This window comes from Rhinolophus sinicus, linkage group LG02 (genome assembly GCF_036562045.2).
Source record: "Rhinolophus sinicus isolate RSC01 linkage group LG02, ASM3656204v1, whole genome shotgun sequence".
In the NCBI taxonomy this organism is placed as follows: Eukaryota; Metazoa; Chordata; class Mammalia; order Chiroptera; family Rhinolophidae; genus Rhinolophus; species Rhinolophus sinicus.
The window spans coordinates 81,510,743-81,530,636 of NC_133752.1; the positions used below are offsets into that span (position 1 = coordinate 81,510,743).

At 39.0% G+C, this 19,894-nt stretch overlaps 1 protein-coding gene across 25 annotated transcripts in view; it reads right to left on the reverse strand.

Annotated features, from left to right (window-relative positions):
• Positions 1-14,582, reverse strand: part of CREM (cAMP responsive element modulator) — a 70,187-nt gene extending 55,605 nt beyond the window's left edge. For 21 of the 25 annotated variants that reach the window (XM_019741731.2, XM_019741729.2, XM_019741723.2 and 18 more), the window contains exons 1-2: positions 14,444-14,582; positions 6,058-6,158 (exon numbers count right to left, since the gene is read on the reverse strand). In XM_019741731.2, the coding sequence (XP_019597290.1) occupies positions 6,058-6,101 (44 nt within the window). In that variant the 5' untranslated portion in view covers positions 6,102-6,158; positions 14,444-14,582. Of the gene's footprint in view, positions 1-6,057; positions 6,159-13,502; positions 14,319-14,443 lie in introns of those variants that run through there. The other 4 variants (XM_074324686.1, XM_019741714.2, XM_019741710.2 and 1 more) reach the window with 3 other exon arrangements.
• Between the last annotated feature and the right edge of the window lie 5,312 nt (positions 14,583-19,894).

Sequence of the window (19,894 nt, forward strand, 5' to 3'; positions counted from 1 at the left end):
TTCTAATGTTCAAAAAGGTAAACCTAAACTACTCAGGACTCATTTTTAGAGATATAATAAAAGACTTTTAAGTTATTAAACATTTTTAAATGTTTCACACATGAAAGTGTTTTTATATACATTATCTGATGCAATCACCTTAATTGTTCCCTTTTTCTCCAGGGTATTTCCCCGAATTCAATCCTTTGCCCTTCTTTTTGCAATGTATATACCATGGTTTCTTCAATTCTGTAGAAAGGTAACTCCCAAATCTGTTATTTATGCACCCCTTCCTACTGAGCATCTCGACCTAGAGTTTTCAGATACCTGTCCCTTCCCTTAAATTCCTTCTTTCAGTCAAGAGCATCACTGTCCATTTAAGCTCCAAAGCTAGAATCATGTGTCTATATGTGAGTCAGAACCAGTCCAGCTACAAAAAAATCCCACATAGTTAAATATCAGCTAAATTAGGATGCCACGAGGCCGAGCCTCCTAGGGAAGAAAGGCAGGAATGGAAGGTCAGTGGCTACCGCCATTCATCCTTCTTGCTACACTTGGTGTCATTCACTACAACTTCCTATCCCAACACTGGACCAGCGGCTGAGTTGCTGCTCCTCACAATTGCTGCTGTCCACTCTACAGACCACAGACCGCCCCGAAGCCTCTGCATGCACGCCAGAATTGCATCCATTAATACCTTACATTCCATTAATACCTTACATTCCAATTTCTCCAGTCATGGTCAAAGACACAAGCTCCTCCCATATTTCATCTTCACTCTCATAGCTAGTGCTTCCTTTCCGCCCCATAATACAATGGCTCACTCCTGCTCTTTCCAAGCCTTTGCCATGTGTTACCTAGAACCCCCAAAGCCTCTATGCCCCTCTCAAGAGAGAGCTGTTCGTCTTCTTCCCACACCTCATCAAGATCAGGATGTTGACTTGCCATCCTCTTTGATGCCCACTACGACTTCCAAGCTGTTCCTTTTCTGCCCCGTCATAAAAACCCTCATTCCCCTGAGACTCGAGGTGTTAGGTTGGTGCAGAAGTAATCGTGCTTTAAAAGGTTAAAAATCACAAAAACTGCAATTCCTTTTGCACCAGCCTAATAATTTGGTGTGCCCTCCTGTGCCCATCCATATGATAGTCATCATGTTCTACTCACATCCAGCTTGTAAACTGAAGATTTTGGTGCCTGACTCAAGAGCCTTCTTCCCTACCATTCTGTGTATGTTCAGCACTCAAAGGGAAGAACCCATCCCTCACCCTGATGCCTCGCTTCAATGCCTGTCTCCACTCCACTTCAGCCATCTACTAGAGTGGCTGGCCATACACTGGACCTTGCCCGTGTTCAAAAGTGTTCCATCTCTGAAGTAATTAATTCTGACATCTTATCCTCCCAGCTTACCCCGCACCTCGATTACTCCCACCACCCATGTTATTCCACTGAGATCTCCAGACCAGATCTCCCTTTCCATCAGCCTCCACCCTATTTCATATCACACCCTATTCAACTTAGAATCCACAGTTTCTCATTTGAACTATTGTTTGCCAATACCAATACCCTAAACTCCCTTTTTCCTTTTGTTGTATCTTTTTAGTAAATGCCAATAACAGACAAACCCAATTTTGTCTCCCCTATGCCTGCAGCAAGGACAATGAACAATAATACTGAATAAAATCATACATAAAACAGAGTATTAAGGCTATTGAATTCAGGGTTTTCAACCCCAAATGGGCAGCAATCTTATTATTTTCCTAGTGAGTTTACTCTCCCATTTTCCACAACTGTTTCAAATTTTCTCCCTCTTCTGAAATCCCTGAGTTCAAACTACTACCTGTTTAAGACCCTGCCTCCTGCTTCAGATGAGAACTCCCTCAACTTCCTGCCACCAAATCAACAAACCCACTACACCTACACGCACCATTTACCTTACCTCCTGCCTCCCCACTCCTACCTGTCCTACGGATGCCTCTTCAGGGGCATTATGCTATCAATTATCCTCTCCCCTCTCCAGTGCTTTCCTTCTACCAAGGTTTAAACATGTTTAAGGATCTTCAATTTCAGACACACACACACACACACACAACACATCCTCGAACCAGAGTCTTTCTCCAGCTATCCTGCTTCGTCCCCTGCTAAACTACTTTAAAGAACTGCCAGCACTATCTCTATTTTCTCACCTCCCGCTGGCTCCCAGACAACCCCAAACTGATTTCTGTCTCACTAAAACTTCCCTAGTGAAGGCCACCAATCTCTGCCAATAAATCTAACGTTCATTTTAAGTCCTATCTTGTTTGATTTCCTCAGCGGCATTCAAAACCACTGACATCTTCCTTCTCAAACTCTATCTTGATGTCATGATCCTGCATTTTCCACTCTCTTCTGATTCACTGACAATTCCTCCTCTTACTCAATGTTAACCTTCAACATTGTGTGAATTCGGGGCTCTGGTTAGCCTTCTCACCTCACTTTCAAATCTCCCCCTGTGTACTATCATCCATTTCTCTATAGTCAAACACTAGTGTTAAGCTTATGACTCTCAAGTCCAGCTCTTACTCCAGAGGTCTCTCTTGAATCCTAAAATCATGTCTTCCAATTGCAGCTTTAACATCTCCAGGTGGATGTCTTGCAGGTACCTCAAACTCAGCGGCTCTAAAACTAAATTCCTTTTCTTCCTCCACAAACATGTCCCTTCTCTGAGTTTCTTATCTCAGGAAATGGTGCCTCACCACCCATCCGGATGCTCACGTGGAAACCTGGGTGTCATCCATGAAACCCTCTTTCCTCTCCCACCACACCATCACCAGGTATGCTGATTCCTTCTGCTGAAGAGTTTAGTCCCCTTCTCTGCCATCACTCTATCTCCCTACTCTAGCATATGCCAACACTTATCTTTCTAAAACATACATTTCTGTTTAAAACACTTCTCTACTCAAAACTCTGCAGTAGCCCCTTACTGACTGTAGGACAAAATCTAAACTTCTTAGAATTATAACTACAACTACCATTTTTTAAGTGCTTACCATGTGGTAAATGCCTACTAGTTTTAATCTGTAACAACTTTATAGGCTCAATATAGTCAGTTCTTGTTCTGGAGACAGGGAAAAGGAGCACAGGGAGGTTAAGAATCTGATCTTACCACAAAGGAACTGAATGGCATAGCCAGGTTTTGAACTATCAAACCAAACTGCCATTTGATCTCTTTCACAACGTGACCCCTTTACTTTTACAGCCTCATGTCCAGTCACTCCATTCCTTCCCACACTCTGCGTTCGGCCTCCTTAAAGCCATTTTTTTTCAAATACACAACTGTCAGACGTTACTAAAATAAAAAATAAGATTCCGAGAGATTAAGTGACTTTCTACAGGGCACATAATAGCATAATGGAAGGTGAACAAGAGGTCTTGTGAATATGATTTCAGGGTTCTTTCCATACCCAGTTTAGACAACATTTTACAATGGCATGCTTCTGAGTATGCTGCAATTGCTGTCACCGTCTTCATTCAGATATGCTTTGTCTTTCGCACTAGGATGTATATTCTAATTTCATCTCACTTGAATTCTTCTAGAGTGCTTAGCATAGTGCCCAGTACATGTCATTCATTAAATGTGTGATACTAAAATCAATTTATTTGATGGTAAAAATCATCTAGAAAACAGTAAATTCAGGGCGGCTGAATGGCTCAGTTGGTCAGAGTGCGAGCTCTTAACAACAAGGTTGCCGTTTCAATTACTGCACAGGATGATGGGTTGTGCCTCCTGCAACTAAAGTTGAAAACGGCAACTGGACTTGGAGCTCAGCTGCGCCCTCCACAACTAGACTGAAGGACAATGACTTGACTTGGAGCTGATGGGCCCTGGAAAAACACTGTTCCCCAACATCCCCCACCACCGCAAAAAAAAAAAAAAAAAGAAGAAGAAATTCAGCACTATTAATTTAAAATACATACCCTATCATTTTCTAACAAGTTTATTCTGCTGATCTACATCTAACTGTTCTCTAGTATAACCTCCTAAACCCACTAAAAACCAACCCCAGGGCAGGACTCACAGCAGATGATTCAACTAACATTTAAGTGCTCAGCATGGATCATACATTATACTGCGCACTTTCAAACACTATCTCTGCAGGATATATAGGAGCCGGAACTCAGCTGTAAATGAAGTACACATAACATTAACATCTGTATACCAGCCTCAGATAGCCCAGAAAATGACTTTATTTTTTCAGAGCCAACTTAGAATTTTGTAATATTGCTTTGTCTTATCACATTTAGTCTTACTTTCTTTTTTTTTTATTAGTTTCAGAGAGAATTTATTTATAAAGTTAAGAGAATGATCCCTTATAATCCTGCATTGCTCACTATATATTTTACAGCTAGAATTGAAGAGACGTATTATAAACTATTTACCCCCAAATCTCACTTTCTATAACAATCAAATATGAAACACAGTGCACTAAAATTAATTAAATAATCTATAAATTATTAATAAGAAATTATATAGTATTTTAATTTTAAACAATAATCCTTATTAGAGAGAAAAGGCCGATTAGTAATTATAAATTAAGGAATAGCTATAAAAATAAAAACATAAGATGATAAAAACAAAAGTCCATTAAGCACTACAAACTAACAACAAGCAAAATACTGGCAAATACTCAGTTCTGCAATTCTAAACAGATAAGGATTTGCTAAAATGGGTATATTTAAACCGATGATTAACAGTAGTAGCAATATTCTTTTCTTAATGACAATTAAATATTTTATCTGAAATCTTTTTATTATTTAGCAAGCCATTTTATTCTTTGACAGAAAAGTAATCGTTATCTTAATATGTTCTGAATATATTTGGATTTAGTTTAACAAAAAGTTGATACAACTATTGTTTTAAATGAATAGGAGCCACCCATTAGGACAATTTTCAAAGATTTCTTGGGTGAAATACTTTTGGGGGGTAGAATTGTATTTGTCTGCTTACTGTTATTTTCTAGAACATTAACAGGACATCTGTATCATACTGCAATTACTCCCCAAAATACTGAAGTACAACCATACAGTACTGTTGTTACAGTATAACACAAACAATAGGTAGACAACCAATAACATACTTTCAAGAAGTGAATACAAAGGAATGTATTCTTACAAGTTAGATTTACAATTATAGAAATAACGAGGTAATTAATGACCAAAGTTATTTCGGCATACCTATGTATCAAGCACACACAGATATGTAAGTAGAAAGCAAAATGAGAAGAAAAAGGAAAAACATATTAAAGAAATGTCATCATAGGCACCCAGGTAAGTGTTCTCAAAAGAGAAGATAGGAACAAAGAAGGGGAAGGGAAATACAGGCCAAAAATATCTGAAGAAAAAATAAGACAAAGGCAGTGTCCTAATTACAATGAAAATGTTCAATTAACTAATAAACTTCTAAAATCTTAGTTGCATCCACTTTGCCAAGACAAATTACACTGCAGAGCCCTACCCTTGTAGAATTTGTTTCACCTCTTAAAAACAGAATCCAGCTGGAAAAGGAAAATTATTAAAGTTGCTTCTAGTCTTTATTTTTAAATAGTTTTACAAAAATGTCATAGAAAACTTATTTTCTTTTTAAAACTAGCGCCAACTGATGAACCAGAATGTCTCTGAAAGCAACCAAAAGAAAACTTGAAAAACTCTATTTGGATTTCTATAAAACACTGGTAGAGATTTTGTTTTTACAACTGTTGGGTACAAGTGTAGGCAGCCTTCAGGCAAGGAGGGAGGAAGAGAAAAAACTCTGTCCATGTCCTTATAGAAGGTCTCCTTTCTAACTGAAAAGGCCAGCACTTAGCAGAAGTTGAACGTGCATGTCTCTGTCGCCATAGAGCCTAGTACAGTACATGGTAGAAGATGAATTCCTTAATTGAATGGCTGAATAATTTGGGTACATATGATTATATTTAATATCATAATATCTACATACATACACATGTATGTGTGTACATAACTACATTAATTTATCCATCATTTTAACTTTTAAGCGCTCTAAGTAGAATTTTCAAAAAGACAGAAAAACATATATCCACCTACCTTAGGTTTGTCCTAATATATTTTTTCCTGCCACATTTGCTCATTATTAAGACATTTATAATCAATGCTTTGCTCCTTCCTCGTTTTCTTCTTTCGTTATCCTGCAGTAAAATTATAATGTTGAATTGGGAAATCATAACATTTTAATTTTAAAAACATAAAACCTCTCAAAACTACATCACAAAAATACTCTAATTTCTATAAAATTGAAAAAAAAAAGACAGACTAGAAAGCTAAAAACAATTCCGTATTTTTTTCAATCTTATTTCTATTCAATTTTATGATCTTCCTAGGAAAAAAATTCAAAAAATTCAAATCATGTGCTATTTCTCAGGTTCTTTTCTATGGAAGAGAAAGCAGTGCTATCTAAATCATTTAATATACACTATGTATTGCTCATAAGCATCCGCTCTATTTTAAAAATGATAATAATTACTTAATAAACTGAACGAATTTATCATTTTTCTTAGATTTCACTCCACTGCAACAAATTTGTCAACCGTTTTTTTGGAACTGGGTTTTGCCAAAGAATTTTAACTCCACACAAAATATTATCAGTTCATTTAAACTTTCCTTCCAATAGCTTTCAATTTATTAAAAAAGCTGTTTTAGACATTGTAGCAATTAAACCCATTTTTTTTTAACTAGTATCTTTTTAAAATACGCATTTAGCATGCTGAATGAGGTAAAATTGGCAAAGAAAAAGACAAAAGGATATCTGGGAGCCCTTAGAGTTGGAAAGGCCCAATGTGCACACCCAAAAGAACCATCTAGGCACACATCTAGCAGGTGGAGCTTAGCCACAGACATACCGCCTTGACGGTTCCCTAAGTCGTCCCCTCTAAAATGGTGTCACACCATCACAGTCAATTTTGAAACTTAGTTGGCCACACCTCACACTAAGGGCACTAAGGAAATGGTTATTACTGCTACCACATACCCCTGCCTCCCAGGCAAAGGGACAACAAGAGATGGTAAAGGCATTTGATCCAGGCTACCTACAACGTGAACAAAAAGTAAGAATGGTGACACTCTTTTAGATTAAACCTTGTTCTGTTATATCTTGCCATCATTTTACATGGGACATCTTCCAAAAAAAAAAAAAAAATTGTGTAACCAAGGGCAAGGACCATTGATTGGCACCCATACCAGATAATAAAATGTTCCTGCTTTCCAGGAGCTTACAATCTACTGAGGGAAACAGACGTTTAAACAAAGAATAACAATAAAATTATTTGAATAATGATCATGGCACCATATGAGGAGAAATAACTGCTCATTTCTATATTTCTCGTGGTACTATTTTTAGTTTAATTTTTAAATAAGTAATATGGTTCAAAATTCAAAAAGCAGAAAAAGGTATATTTAGTGAAGTCAGGAACAGCCACCCATTTCCTATTCCCCGAGGCAAGCAGCACGGCAGAAAGTACCAGCTTCCTGCCACCACCGCTACAGGATGGCAAAAAAGACTGGCCTCATATCAGAATGACCGTCAGGTAAACCGGATCCTGACTCAGGATTACCAGAAAATTATTTCATTCCAAGTACTAAGAAATCATCACTGAGTGATGACATGCTTGCAAATTCAAAAGGATGCTTTTTAATTAGTCTCCATCTTAACATCCCCACAGCATTTCCTATTCTCCAAATTTCTTCCTCCTTGAGCTCTTAATGACACCACTTTCATGCTTTTCTTCTAAATTATCCAGCCCTTTGTTCTGTCTTCTTTCGTCCATTCTTTACAAGGTTGGTATCGCAGGATTCCAGTTCCAAAAATCTCCTCCGCATTTCCCCTAGGCTATTCCACCTCACCTGATGAGTCTCGAATCTCACCTCCAGCCCAGACTTCTCTCTCCTGAGCTCAAACCTTTTTGTTAGCCTGTTAGACATCTTTGAATGGATTGCTCACAGACCCTCAAGCCCAAGATGTTCAAAACTAACCTCAACTCTTTCGCTCTGTCTCTCTCCTTTTGCTGTACTCTTATCTCAGTGACTGGCGTCACCTGACCCAGCCACCCTATCTGGGAGTCCACCTTTGCCTTTCCTCCGCACTTTCCGTGTCCCCAGTTCCCAAGGAGGCAACATGGGCTAGTGGTGGTAGCATAGAAGCGTGTCGTATAAAAAGCACTGGCATTAGAGGTAAATATGGGTGTTAACCTGAGTTCTATCACTTATCAGCTGTGTGATCTCGAACAATTATTTAATTTCTCCAAGCATCCTTTTCTATCTATCCAATGGAGATGATATCAATCTTGTTTTGAGGAGGAAATGTAATAATAAATGAAAAGGTCTAATTGTGCCTGGAATATAAGCAAGGACCACTAGCTTGATTAGCCTCAATCATTTTATTTTCTAAATATCTCAACTGCTCCATTTTCTCTATCCTCATTGCTACTGCTTTAGTTCTGAAACTGATCATTTCTTGACATGATAAAAGCAGTACAGCCTCCCTGTAAACAGTAATAAGCCTCTCCTTATAATTACTTCACCTCACTCAAACCTTTGTAATCCACCATAATCCACTCCATTAGAACACACTATTCAAAATGCAAAACCAAATATGCTATTTCCTCTTTCAAAATTGTCCAATGGTTCCCCCTTTACCTTATTACTAGATATCCAATGTTTGGTAGCTGCTTACTAAAGTTTGTTGTAAAAGCTTTCAGATTTTAAGGTATGCCTTTCCTTTCTATTACATCAATTTCCCAGGTTCAGAATTACCTGGTGTGGATTTGGAAGGCAGGAGGTCCCATTCTACTACAGTATGAACTATGCATACTTTGAAAAACTCAACTGCTTTTTAAACTATTGATCTTATCCCAAGCCTGGTTTTAATGCCCTAGAACATGCTGTTAGTGGGTTGAATCTAGATCCCTCACCTGCACGTACACAAACATGTGAATGCTGAAGAGCTCAAATGTCCCAATGCATTCTCATGATGGGCTTAATATGATATATATTCTATTTAACCTAAAACATGCCCCTTGAATTCATCATGTTGCATGATACAGCCTGAGGTTGTAATTTTTAAACTGATCCCCTTACTGCCTAAAATCAGAGAATACTGATGTTATGTCCTGTATACTACCAATATTCCACAAAAATAATTTTCAAGTTCTATCTCCAAGGAAGTTTATTTAGAGTAGAAAGGTATATTTTAGATAAGTTTATTGTATGCATATACCTCATACCGAGAGAGGAAAACACGTTTTAAAAATCTTTTGCCTTCATGTGGATTTCTGTGCTGTATTTGGAAAAAAGGCCATTTATCACGTTGACAAAAACTTTCTATTATACATCAGTTTTAACTATAAAAATATTTGGCTTTCACTTTACTCTTCACCGGTGTCTTATTCTATTCACCCTCTGGCATTAATCAATTTCAATGCTATCAAGTATCCCTTAATGTAATAGCTCTCTACAGATATTTAAAATAAGCGATTAAAGATAGCACTTACACTTACAAAATTCTGAACATCTCCTCTGTTGTGCTTAATTACATTACTCTCTCAACTTTCTAGAAAAATTAGGTATATAATAAGAATCAAATTTCTTTGGCAACTTTACAAGAATATAAAAGCTTCCTTAACCAATATCCACCTCATCAACCAACTGTCTTAACTGATGTTCTCTATTCCTTCTGTAAAACCTTCTGTTTAGCTAATGCCCACCAGTTCTTCTCTAGTGTGCCCAGGCACTTCTGCTCCTACCAGCTATGGTATATGTTTACCAACAGTTAGTTGTATTATCACCAAACTTGATTATGTTAGCCACTTTACTGTTGCAATTTGGAATTCCGTTAAATAGCATGTCAGATCTAATTATTAAATAGATAAAATGATTTTAAAAGATAGCTGTTCCTATGACACTAAGTTGAATGTTTTGGAAAGACAAAGGCAGGATGCTTTAAAAAATCCTGCTTTTGGACTAGATATTACAGTGGAAGGTAACTATAAAATATTGGGGAAATGTTACACAAATGTAAAATTCTTTATAAAGACACTTGTAAAATGATCTAAGTTCTTGTTCCACTTTCAAAACCCCCAAAATAGAAATTGCAAATCATGCATTGAGATTTTTTTTTTTTGGCAAGAAAGGCAAAAAAACCCAAACAAAACAAAAAACCCCACCACTGCAAATAGCATAGACAAATTAAAAAGAAAAGAATGTGGAATGAAATGCAATTCACGTCTTATGGAAGTAGGAAGAGAAAGAACACAGAAAAGCCCCATCTGTTACTTTGGTTCTGGAATGAAGCAAAGTTTTAGTTCTTGGGAAAGTAGATCTCTACAGGTTAACTACAATTTAAGTAGTAGCAACAGCAAATAAGGTTTGAAATACAAAGGAAGAATATGAAGCTCATATTGTAAAGCTGGTTCTTCTCAACTAAGACTACGAGAAACTTGGGAGAAGCAGTGGTAGCAAGAAGAGAGATGTAATTCCCAAGAGCCGTATACCTCCAGTCAACAGGGATGAGCCTTTTTTACGCAAGGAGATGAGTACAGGAAAAACAAAGGGAGACAGTAATAAGAGGAAATTACAACACTTGTAATGTTTTGTAATCTTTGTGAAGCAAACTTAGCATAACTGTCAAGTAACAATCAACACTTTTGTGTTAGAAGTAGCCAGGAGCAGTTACTTGTAAAGCTATTTGAAACACTTGTAAATAATGTCTTTAATATTTTGAACATGACTCATACATAAAAATCAGGCAGCTTTCTAGTACAGATTCAAGGTCTCGCCAATTTAATTGCTTCAGATACCTGCTGTTATTTAAGGAGTCTTAACTCTTTCCTAAAATCACCAAAGGATTAACTACTATTCAAGTATCTCTTTCTTTTTCAATTCACTCCCCACCTGGTGCCTGCTTTTGGCTACTTCACAGTTAATGAATGGCAGAATAGGCAGCTAGAAAGGAAATGAAATTAAATTCAAATAATCATTGCCTATCTATCTCTACCTCTCCAAGCTCCCTCTCCCCATACCACCACTACTTCTTGAAGGGAAACAAATTTTAAAATTTCTTGGGGAGTTATTTGTTGGGTTACAGTCACTGTAGCGTTTTGCTATGAAGCATACTTCATCACTGCACTTTAAGTACATGTCAAAACACTTATCTACAAATAAAGTACAACTGCATTGATTACAACCTTGTAAATCTGGGAAGGAGTAGATAAGACACTTGAATTACCTGAAGTGCAGAGAAATTAATTTCAGTGTTATTATACTTACCTAGATGGGTCCTATCTTGTGTATTTGAACTTGGAACAAAACTGGTATCTTTTTAGGTACAGAAACATGCCTAATAAGTTATAGTCCTCCATCAATTTTTAAAAGTAGCAAAAGCATCCTATGCATCTATATACAGTAACGTAAGTCTTTATGTAGGATAGTTGCCCCAATTCCAGAGCTAAAAGCTTTCATCATAATCAATGCTAGCATAAAAATTGAGGCTGTTTGAGATTATGAACAAAACTGTATGACATTTAACATTCTGAATTAGGATGGTCTAATTTTAAATCTGCTGAGTTAAAAAAAAAATCTTCAGTAAGATAACTCTAAAGAAACTTGAGTTTATTTTGTGAAAATCTCAAGTAATATAATCACATGAGCCCCACTGTTAAAATTTCACAGGATTTTATTAACATTTAATTAGTCTGGTTGTACGCTGTTCAGAAAATATGCATGAAGATGCTTCCTATTTTAGGAGAACTGGGAAGTTTCAAAAGACCCTCACACAAGAACTGCTAGTAAGATTTTCTTGGAGACAAACATCCTTCCTTAACGAGGGAGACAGTTATTTAAACAGTCTTTAAGCAAAACTCCCATACAACTTTCGAGCCTATGCTTTTCATCAAAATTGTTTCACATAAACCTTGCCAGTAATTGCCTTCAACACTCTAGGAAGGCCAGTGAACAGACGTGCAAAATATTTTATTTTTTAAACTTTGCTATAACTGAATTATACCAATAAGACTCTAGGTGTCTTCATGATTTATATCAACATAAATTCCCACTAATGTTCTCCTTAGGTTTTCTTCTTCATTCTCCCTTATTCTCTACTGGATATCCTAGAGCATCAAAAAAAGAAAACCCATGAGTGATAAGTGAAAGCATTTATTTACTCAACAACAGCACACTCTTTGCTGTGAAGTTCCTATGGTAAAGTATTTTTTTAAAGGAAATTAACAAAATTATTTTAAATATTTATTTCTACCTGTGAAATAAATAATGATATGAAATGGGTGAGAAACACTTCCCCTGAAACACATGTGAAATGGGTGAGAAACACTTCCCCTGAAATCTATATTTTTATAACCTATACGTGTGTCTTTATTGATTATACGAAATCCCATTCAATGTTACAATAACCCTTCTCAAAGTTAATTTTTACATATGAACCCATCAGTTCAATAAAGTAGAAACAACAATTCAAAGACATTTCAGGCTTATTTCCTTCATGGCCAATTTGACTGCAAGTCAAAATATCAATGGTTCAGCTGTTAACTGTCTGCATTGTTCAGTTTTATTTTTTAAAGTCTAAAATAGAACATGACATTTGAGCACTTTCCAACAGACTACCCACTTCAATAATAAACCTGGTATTATTTTTCGGCCCAATACTCACATGTGGAGAATATCAAGTTGGAAGAAACAAGATCAGAAAGATGTCTACACTGATAAAGATTCAGTGAGGATTCCTTACATTTGTTAATAATCTGAAACTCTTTTCTACTTTCCATGAAATGGCCATAATTCTAAAGATTTCATATTTTAATCATGCAATGAATGACTCTCCTCAGTGGGAAACTAGTCTATGGCTTCGGGAGTTGGTTAAATTCATCAGTGGAAACAAATTTCATTAACCTTCCCGGGCAATGCAAAAACAAAAAGACTAAAGAGCTCCTCTGTGTTTATATATCCAATAAAAATTTATTCACATATTCTTACAAAATATGTACACAAAACATCAGTATAATTACAACTTCACACTCACCAAAACAATTGCAGATTGACCAGCAAGTCACTGGGAAAGCATTTGCTTACTTACATTGATCTATTTACAAATTCACCAAAAACGTTTTAATTACCAATACTATAAGACAATATTTTCAGTGTTTACTCATCCAGGATCAAAAACATTCAAATATCTCTTTAAAAGTTACGTTTGGATCAGTAAGTAGCTCCTTAAACATCAGTTTTTTAATACTTAACATTCATTGGCCAAAATAGTGTGCAAGTTGCCTTCCTTTGGGGGAAAACATTAAGTTCAAAGATTTAAACACTACTCTGACTCAAGGAAAGCAGTTTGTTACCCAAAAAGCAGATCAAGGCTAAGAGAAAAATGTACCCAAAGGGAAAAAAACAGCAAACATGAATTATTAACGTAATCCAATACAATTTTCATATTTCACCTCTCATTGTGCACCTAGATTTATATTTACCTCATGGAAAGGTGGTTGCACTCCCAGCAGACCGACAAATTAAGCAGAAAAGAAAGAAATTTTATGCAAGTCACGTAGGTAACCGGCACTGTTTAAAGGGGCTCTTTCCGTTTTAGTCAGACTTTCAGGCTGATCCTAAGTCAAAATTTCTGAAAATATGATCGAAAACTGACGGCAGCTTTACAGACCACAGTTCAGGAAACGGCTAAATGATTTCAAACTTAGGGCTGCGGTATACTTACAAAAAGCAGTAAGATAAAAGAACTACGTTGAAAATGTGTTTGTGCCCTGTTCAGCATGTTGTGGGAACCTTGCCAGGTGGTCCCAAAAAAGGGCAAAAATCAAAAGTAAACAATAAGAGAAACCGCGATTTGTAGCGGATTTGTTCCTCGTTCGCACTATCTCATCAGATCGACCGCGTCTGGGAACTAAAACGAGTCAACAGCGATGTCCCTCAGACTCATGTTTCGGAGAAGAAATGGGTTAACGTTAATTTATATCCCAACAGAGTACATAAAACTGGGACAAAGGTGCTACTAATAGCCGGCTGTGGTAAATAAACCAACGTCCTTACTTCTGGTTTCCCTTTTCTTTTCAGAGCGAGGACCACACTCCTCAGAGCAAGAAGGCTTTTTCAGAATGACTTTTCCAACGTGTACCAAGTTCAAAGGAGTCACGGAGGCTGAGAGCACAGATGAGCAGCTCCGCGCTCGGGAAGAGTTGTGCGGCCAACACCGAGGCGACCCTGAACCGACGAGTGGGAGCGGCCGGGGAAGACCGCCCGAGGAGCCCCGCCGTCCCCGTTCCCGCCCGCCCGCCCGCCCGGCGCCCCTGCCCCGGGGCCCCGACCCCCGCAGGCCACCCGATGCCCCCGCTCCGCTCCGCCTCCTGCGCCGCGTCCCTGCTCCTGGGTCTCTGGTCCGAGCCGGCGCGCCACTTACCCGCCGCGAAGGGATTTACGTAGCGGCGCTCGTCACTGCTTACGGACGCGAGGAGGTGGGGACGACCAGCCGACCGCTGCTCAGGAGCGGCGCCGCCGCCCAGCAACCCGGCGCGGCGCCGGCGGCGACCCCACGTTGCGCACGTCAGCTCTGATGCGGTAGCCGCGGCCTCCCAGCCGAGCCAGGACCAAAAGTAACGCAGCAGCCGACCGAACAGCGTCCGCGCGCCCCGTCCTCCCCTCCCCCACTCCACGACCGCCTCCCGGGGGACGCCCGTCGGAAAAATCCAAGCTCGAACTCTGCCCCCTGCCGGCCGCCAGCGGGAGTGCGGCGCTGACAATCCAACAATTAAATGGAACGGGGGTAGAAAAAGTGTCAGGGGGCGGGGCCTGAGGCTGTACCGAAGGGCCGGGTCAGGGGGCGGGGCCTAGGGAGGCGGGGCGGGGCCGGGAAGAGAAACCCGGGAGGGAGGGGCAAGGCCGAATCCGGGGCGGAGCTCGAGGAACTGCAGGAAGCCGGAAGTTCCCTCGCTGCGTGTGTAACCGAAAGCAAATAATTTGAAAACGTAGCCAATGATGGTTGCAGACCCAAAGCTGAGCTCTGCGAGTGTCGTGGGTCCCTCTCGGCCGGGGGCGCTTCCTGCAGAGCCTCAGGAGCCTCCCCACTCCCACGCCCCTGCAGCGTCCGCCGTCCTGAGAAACGCCGTTAGGTCCGGTGTCCCCGGCTGGACGCGAGACCTCGGGAGGCCCGACTGGCAGCCCTTATGCCCAAGCCCAGTCTGCTGCTGCATCCCAGGTGGTTTTGACTGTGCGTCCGTGTCGCGGAGAAACAGCGATAGTTTCCAGTTGGCGATGGGACAGAGGAGAGGAGGGCTTTTTGACAACAAGCAAACCCCTATCTCCAAGGGCAGAGAGTTTAGTTTTCATCCAACTGGAAACCTGGAAACCTTTCTGGCCTGTACAGCAGTCACCTCTTGTAAACTAGGAATCCATTTAAGTGTACTCAGAATATGCTAAGTTATTGTAAGGCGGAGTAGACCCTCAGAAAGGCAGGACTTTTAGCCTGAAAATAAACCTCTTCACATTCAGAAAAAACGAAATTAAAACAATGATTTCTCACCCAACTAATAGTACTCAGGAATGCGACACGCTGGAAACCGCTGTCCAGGACACAACTTGAAAATTGCTGAGAAAAGAAAAAAAAAAATCAGCTTAGTACAGGTTGAGAAGGGAAGTTTTGTGAAATACTACCATCTCCCAGTAGAATGGGAGAAAAATCCTGAACTCTTCAGTGCTAGATTTGGCCAACCCAAGCTACTCCCAGCTGTAATGCATATTATCAGAGATAAGAGAATAAAAGCCTGGTAAGTTCACTTCCCCTTTTTGATATTGGCAGTATTCTGAAGCTCTCCTTCCAGTGTAACAGGTGATGCATATCTCCATCACCTTATAAAAATTAATTTCTTAACATTACCAAACTAAACCATTAACCAATCCTTTTGTGTGTGTAGAGAAGGATGGCACAGAGCACTTACCCATAAGCAAAACAGCTCATTTTAGCTCACAGAAAAAGGGGTCATTAGAAGAGAAGGGAAGAAGAAAGGATTTCTAAACCCTGAAAAATCATATAACGTTCATTGTGGTCAAGGTTGATCATATGCTAGATGAATAGATTTTTAGCTGCAAGTGATTGAGTGGAAATTGTGATTATTCCCAAAACTTCTCCACCTGCTTGTTTATTCCCAAATATCTTTAACAAAAGTATACATTCTTTTAATGGAAGCTATTAGACCTTTAAAGGGCTCAAAATGAAAGTATGAGTGGTAAACCAACATGTACTAAGATGTAAATGTCATATAGAATCCTTCAGAGCAGGGAAGAGTACTTGCCGTTTGGAGAACAGGAGACAGTACCTGCGACCTGAAGGGAGAGGGCAGGAGATAGCAGGAAAGGTACACTAGTTTCCTATTGCTGCTACGACCACGACAAACTTAACACAAATTTATTATCTCACAGTTCTGTATGTTGAAAGTCTGATATGTATCTTACTGAGCTAAAATCGGGGTCACCTCCAGGGAAGAGTCCCTTTCCTTGCCTTTTCCAGCTTCTAGAGGCCACTCATAGTCCTTGGCTCATTGCCCTTTCCTACATTTTCAAAGCCAGCAACCACGGTTGAGTCCTCATGCTGCCATTTCTCTGATTCTCTCTTGCCTCCCTCTTTCACTTATAAGAACCCTTGTGATTACACTGGGCCCATCCTGATAATCCAGGATAATTTCCCCATCTCAAAATCACCTGATTAGCAACCTCAATTCTATCTGCAACCTTAATTTTTCTTTGCCATGTAACCTAGCATATTCACAGGTTCCAGGGATTAGGATGTGAACCTCTTTAGGGGGGATATAATTCTGCCTACCCACGGTGAAGGATTCCGAAAGAAGCTTGAGGTCCTGAGACAAATCACCTGCCTCTCAGGTTTATCCCTTTCAAATAATTCAAGCACTTGATTGGAAGTGCCAATAACTGGTTTTTCGGTTTCTCATATTTATATCTGCTATAAAGTTCATAGTAAATTTTAAAATGGGATAGCAAGGATAAAGAACAGCATGGTTACCGAGTATTCTCATTTTGTATGATTAGCCACTCAGCGAACAAACTCTTAAAAAGAGTCTGGAGGCTTTGCTAGAAATAAATGATAAAGATGTATTCAAGAGCCTTGAGTTTGCAATCTGGGAACACGGTTAGGCAAAAACATATAAGTGATCCAAAGAAGAAAGAAAAGAGTGCTTATTGTTAAAAATGCATTCTTGAGAATAATCAGCCCTTCATTCTTAGCCCTAGTGTTGGTCCAGGATTATCAGTCAAGTATCAGGCAGTCTTGATGATGGATGCCAGGTGGCCTGGATGATAGGCACCAGGAGGTCTGGTCACATCCGTTGGTCGGGAAAGTAAATGTTAGGGGGACGTCAAGTGGTCTGGATACATGAGTTGTTCAGTGGGTGATCAGAGGGTTATCTGGAGGTCAGGTATTGACACACAACGAACTGATGCACTTCCAGGCATTAGGGCAGGACTGGAAAGTGTAAAAGTTTGAGTTCCAAGGCTAGTTAGAACAAGAATAAAATTGTTTCCTCTTGCCTCAACGTTTATAATATTCATTTTAGCAACTCGGTTAAAGTGAATCCATTTTATATATTCCCTATCTTCACTCTTTCCTCACACTGTGTCAGTGTCTTTATCATAATTTGCACTGAGTAGGACCTAGTCTAAATCCCAGCTTTGTTCCAATCTAATTTTCGTAGATCACTTCAAGGGGAATTGTATCCAGAATTGTCTCTTCCATAGGATAGGAATACTCAGGGCAAAGGCATCCCCATTATTACCTGTCTGAGGTCATCCTTGCCTCCAGTACAGTTCATCTTATGTATTTCTGTCCGGTTCATTTTCCCCATGCACGGATCTCATGACGTGATTTCTTGTCTTAAAATCTAGAACGACTAAGAGAAACTGAGGTTTAAGGGGTGAGAGGTAAAAAGGAAATAGAATTCCCTTTTGTGGCCTCTTGAATTTTGTATTATGTATGCATTGCTTATTCTAAAAATATAAAATTTTAATTAAAACCAAGGAAAAAAGCTTCAGTGAGATCTTGTTGGCCAACATAGTCCAACTATCTTTGTCATAAAGCTCTTTATGATCTGGGTCCAACTTAACTATAGAGCCCTGTTCCGTGCTGGACCCTTTTGTTTTCTACCACACTGGTTCCCATGCCTTTCTGCACATCAGAATCGTCTGAAGAGCTTGTTGTAAAGATGGTCCCAGACTGTGGGCTCTATCCGCTGACCCACTGAGTCAGAAACTCCAAAGAAAGGGCCTGCAAATCTACCTATTTTAAGATTTCAGGGTCAGCTAAATGAGCTGCAAGATTATTACTCTGCAGCACTTTAGCCAAACCTTACCACTTACCTTACATCTTCCAGTCTTTTTGCTTTTATTCACTCCATTTTCTCACCAATTTTCTACATCTGCCTGTTAAAATCTTACCCATTCTTTAAGACCCAGCTTAATTACCACCTACTTTAATGATCCTCTTTAAAAGTAATCTATCTCTTTGCTTATAGTTAATGATTGTTGTCAGGGCTCCAGAGCCAGAATTCAGAGTTAAAATTCTTTTTGATACTCGACTAGCTGAGCAAACGTTAGGCAAGTTCCTAAATGTCTCTGTGCCTCAGTTGTCTCACCTGTGAAGTGGGGATATTAGTACCTCATATCTAATGGCTGTGAGAAGAATTAATTCACTTAAAGTATGTAAAACTTTGTGCCTGGCCCAAAGTAAACACTAAATAAATGTTAGCTATAATTGATACTTTATGACTTACCCCCGTTGCTTCATTGATTTTTGTGGAATCTGAGAGCTAAAAAGAGCCTTAAAAATCTAAACCAGCACCTTTGTTTTATAAATTAGAAAGTGGGGTCTTTGGCTAATAAATAGTAATATCAGGATTAGAATCCAGGATATGTGACTTTTCATCCTGTATTATATCCACGACACCACAAGATCTGGGAATTTGGCATTGTTCAAATGACTATCCTACTATTTACTAACTTCCTGCAGGAGAGAATTAGAAAATGGGTTCACTTTATTTTACACGGGCCCTTTGTATTCAAGCTTAGGATTTGAGACTAACAAATATCGTGTGCTACTTTAAATATTTGAGGAAGGTAAAATAAGTCAGTGTAATATATATTTGATTTATGATCTCTCCAGTTTGCTTTTTGGCAAGAAATGTTTAATTCTACTAGAAAGTTAACAGTTCTAGGTTCCAACATAAGAAATATCCTTTTATATGTGGTATGTGTGCTTTGTTTTTGAGTTTGGTAAACTTAAACTTCAAATTTAATGGGGTCTGAACTCAACAGAATAGAACTATAGTTAAAGGACGAATATTATAAGAACCCGGGCGACTGAATTCTTTAACAGTCATTAAACTGTTATATCTAATTTCTAAAATCATGAAAATATAATGAAAATCTACTTTCAGATGTTTTTCTACAAGTTTTTATTTGTCAAAACATTCAGTTGCCTGCCAGTTTTACTGTTTCCACATAGAGTTACATTACAGTTATTGTCAGAACCATAAGGGAGTGGCCAGTTAGCTCAGTTAGTTAGAGCGTCGTGTAATAACACTAAGACTGCTGTTCCGTCCCTGCATGGGCCACTGTGAGCTGCGCCCTCCTTAAAAAAAAAAAAAAAGAACCATAAGGACTGGAAAAGTATGAAACTTGGCTCAAATTGACCTCTGTTCAACCCTTGAAATTGTAGGATTTGATAAAATTAAGACTTGGTTCTGTCCTCTCAATATTTTTTGGTATAATAATTGTAGTAATTAGTATTTTTTATTTTTGTATTTTAAAATATGTACATGAGATGCCAGAGAAACATCAGCCTGGTAAA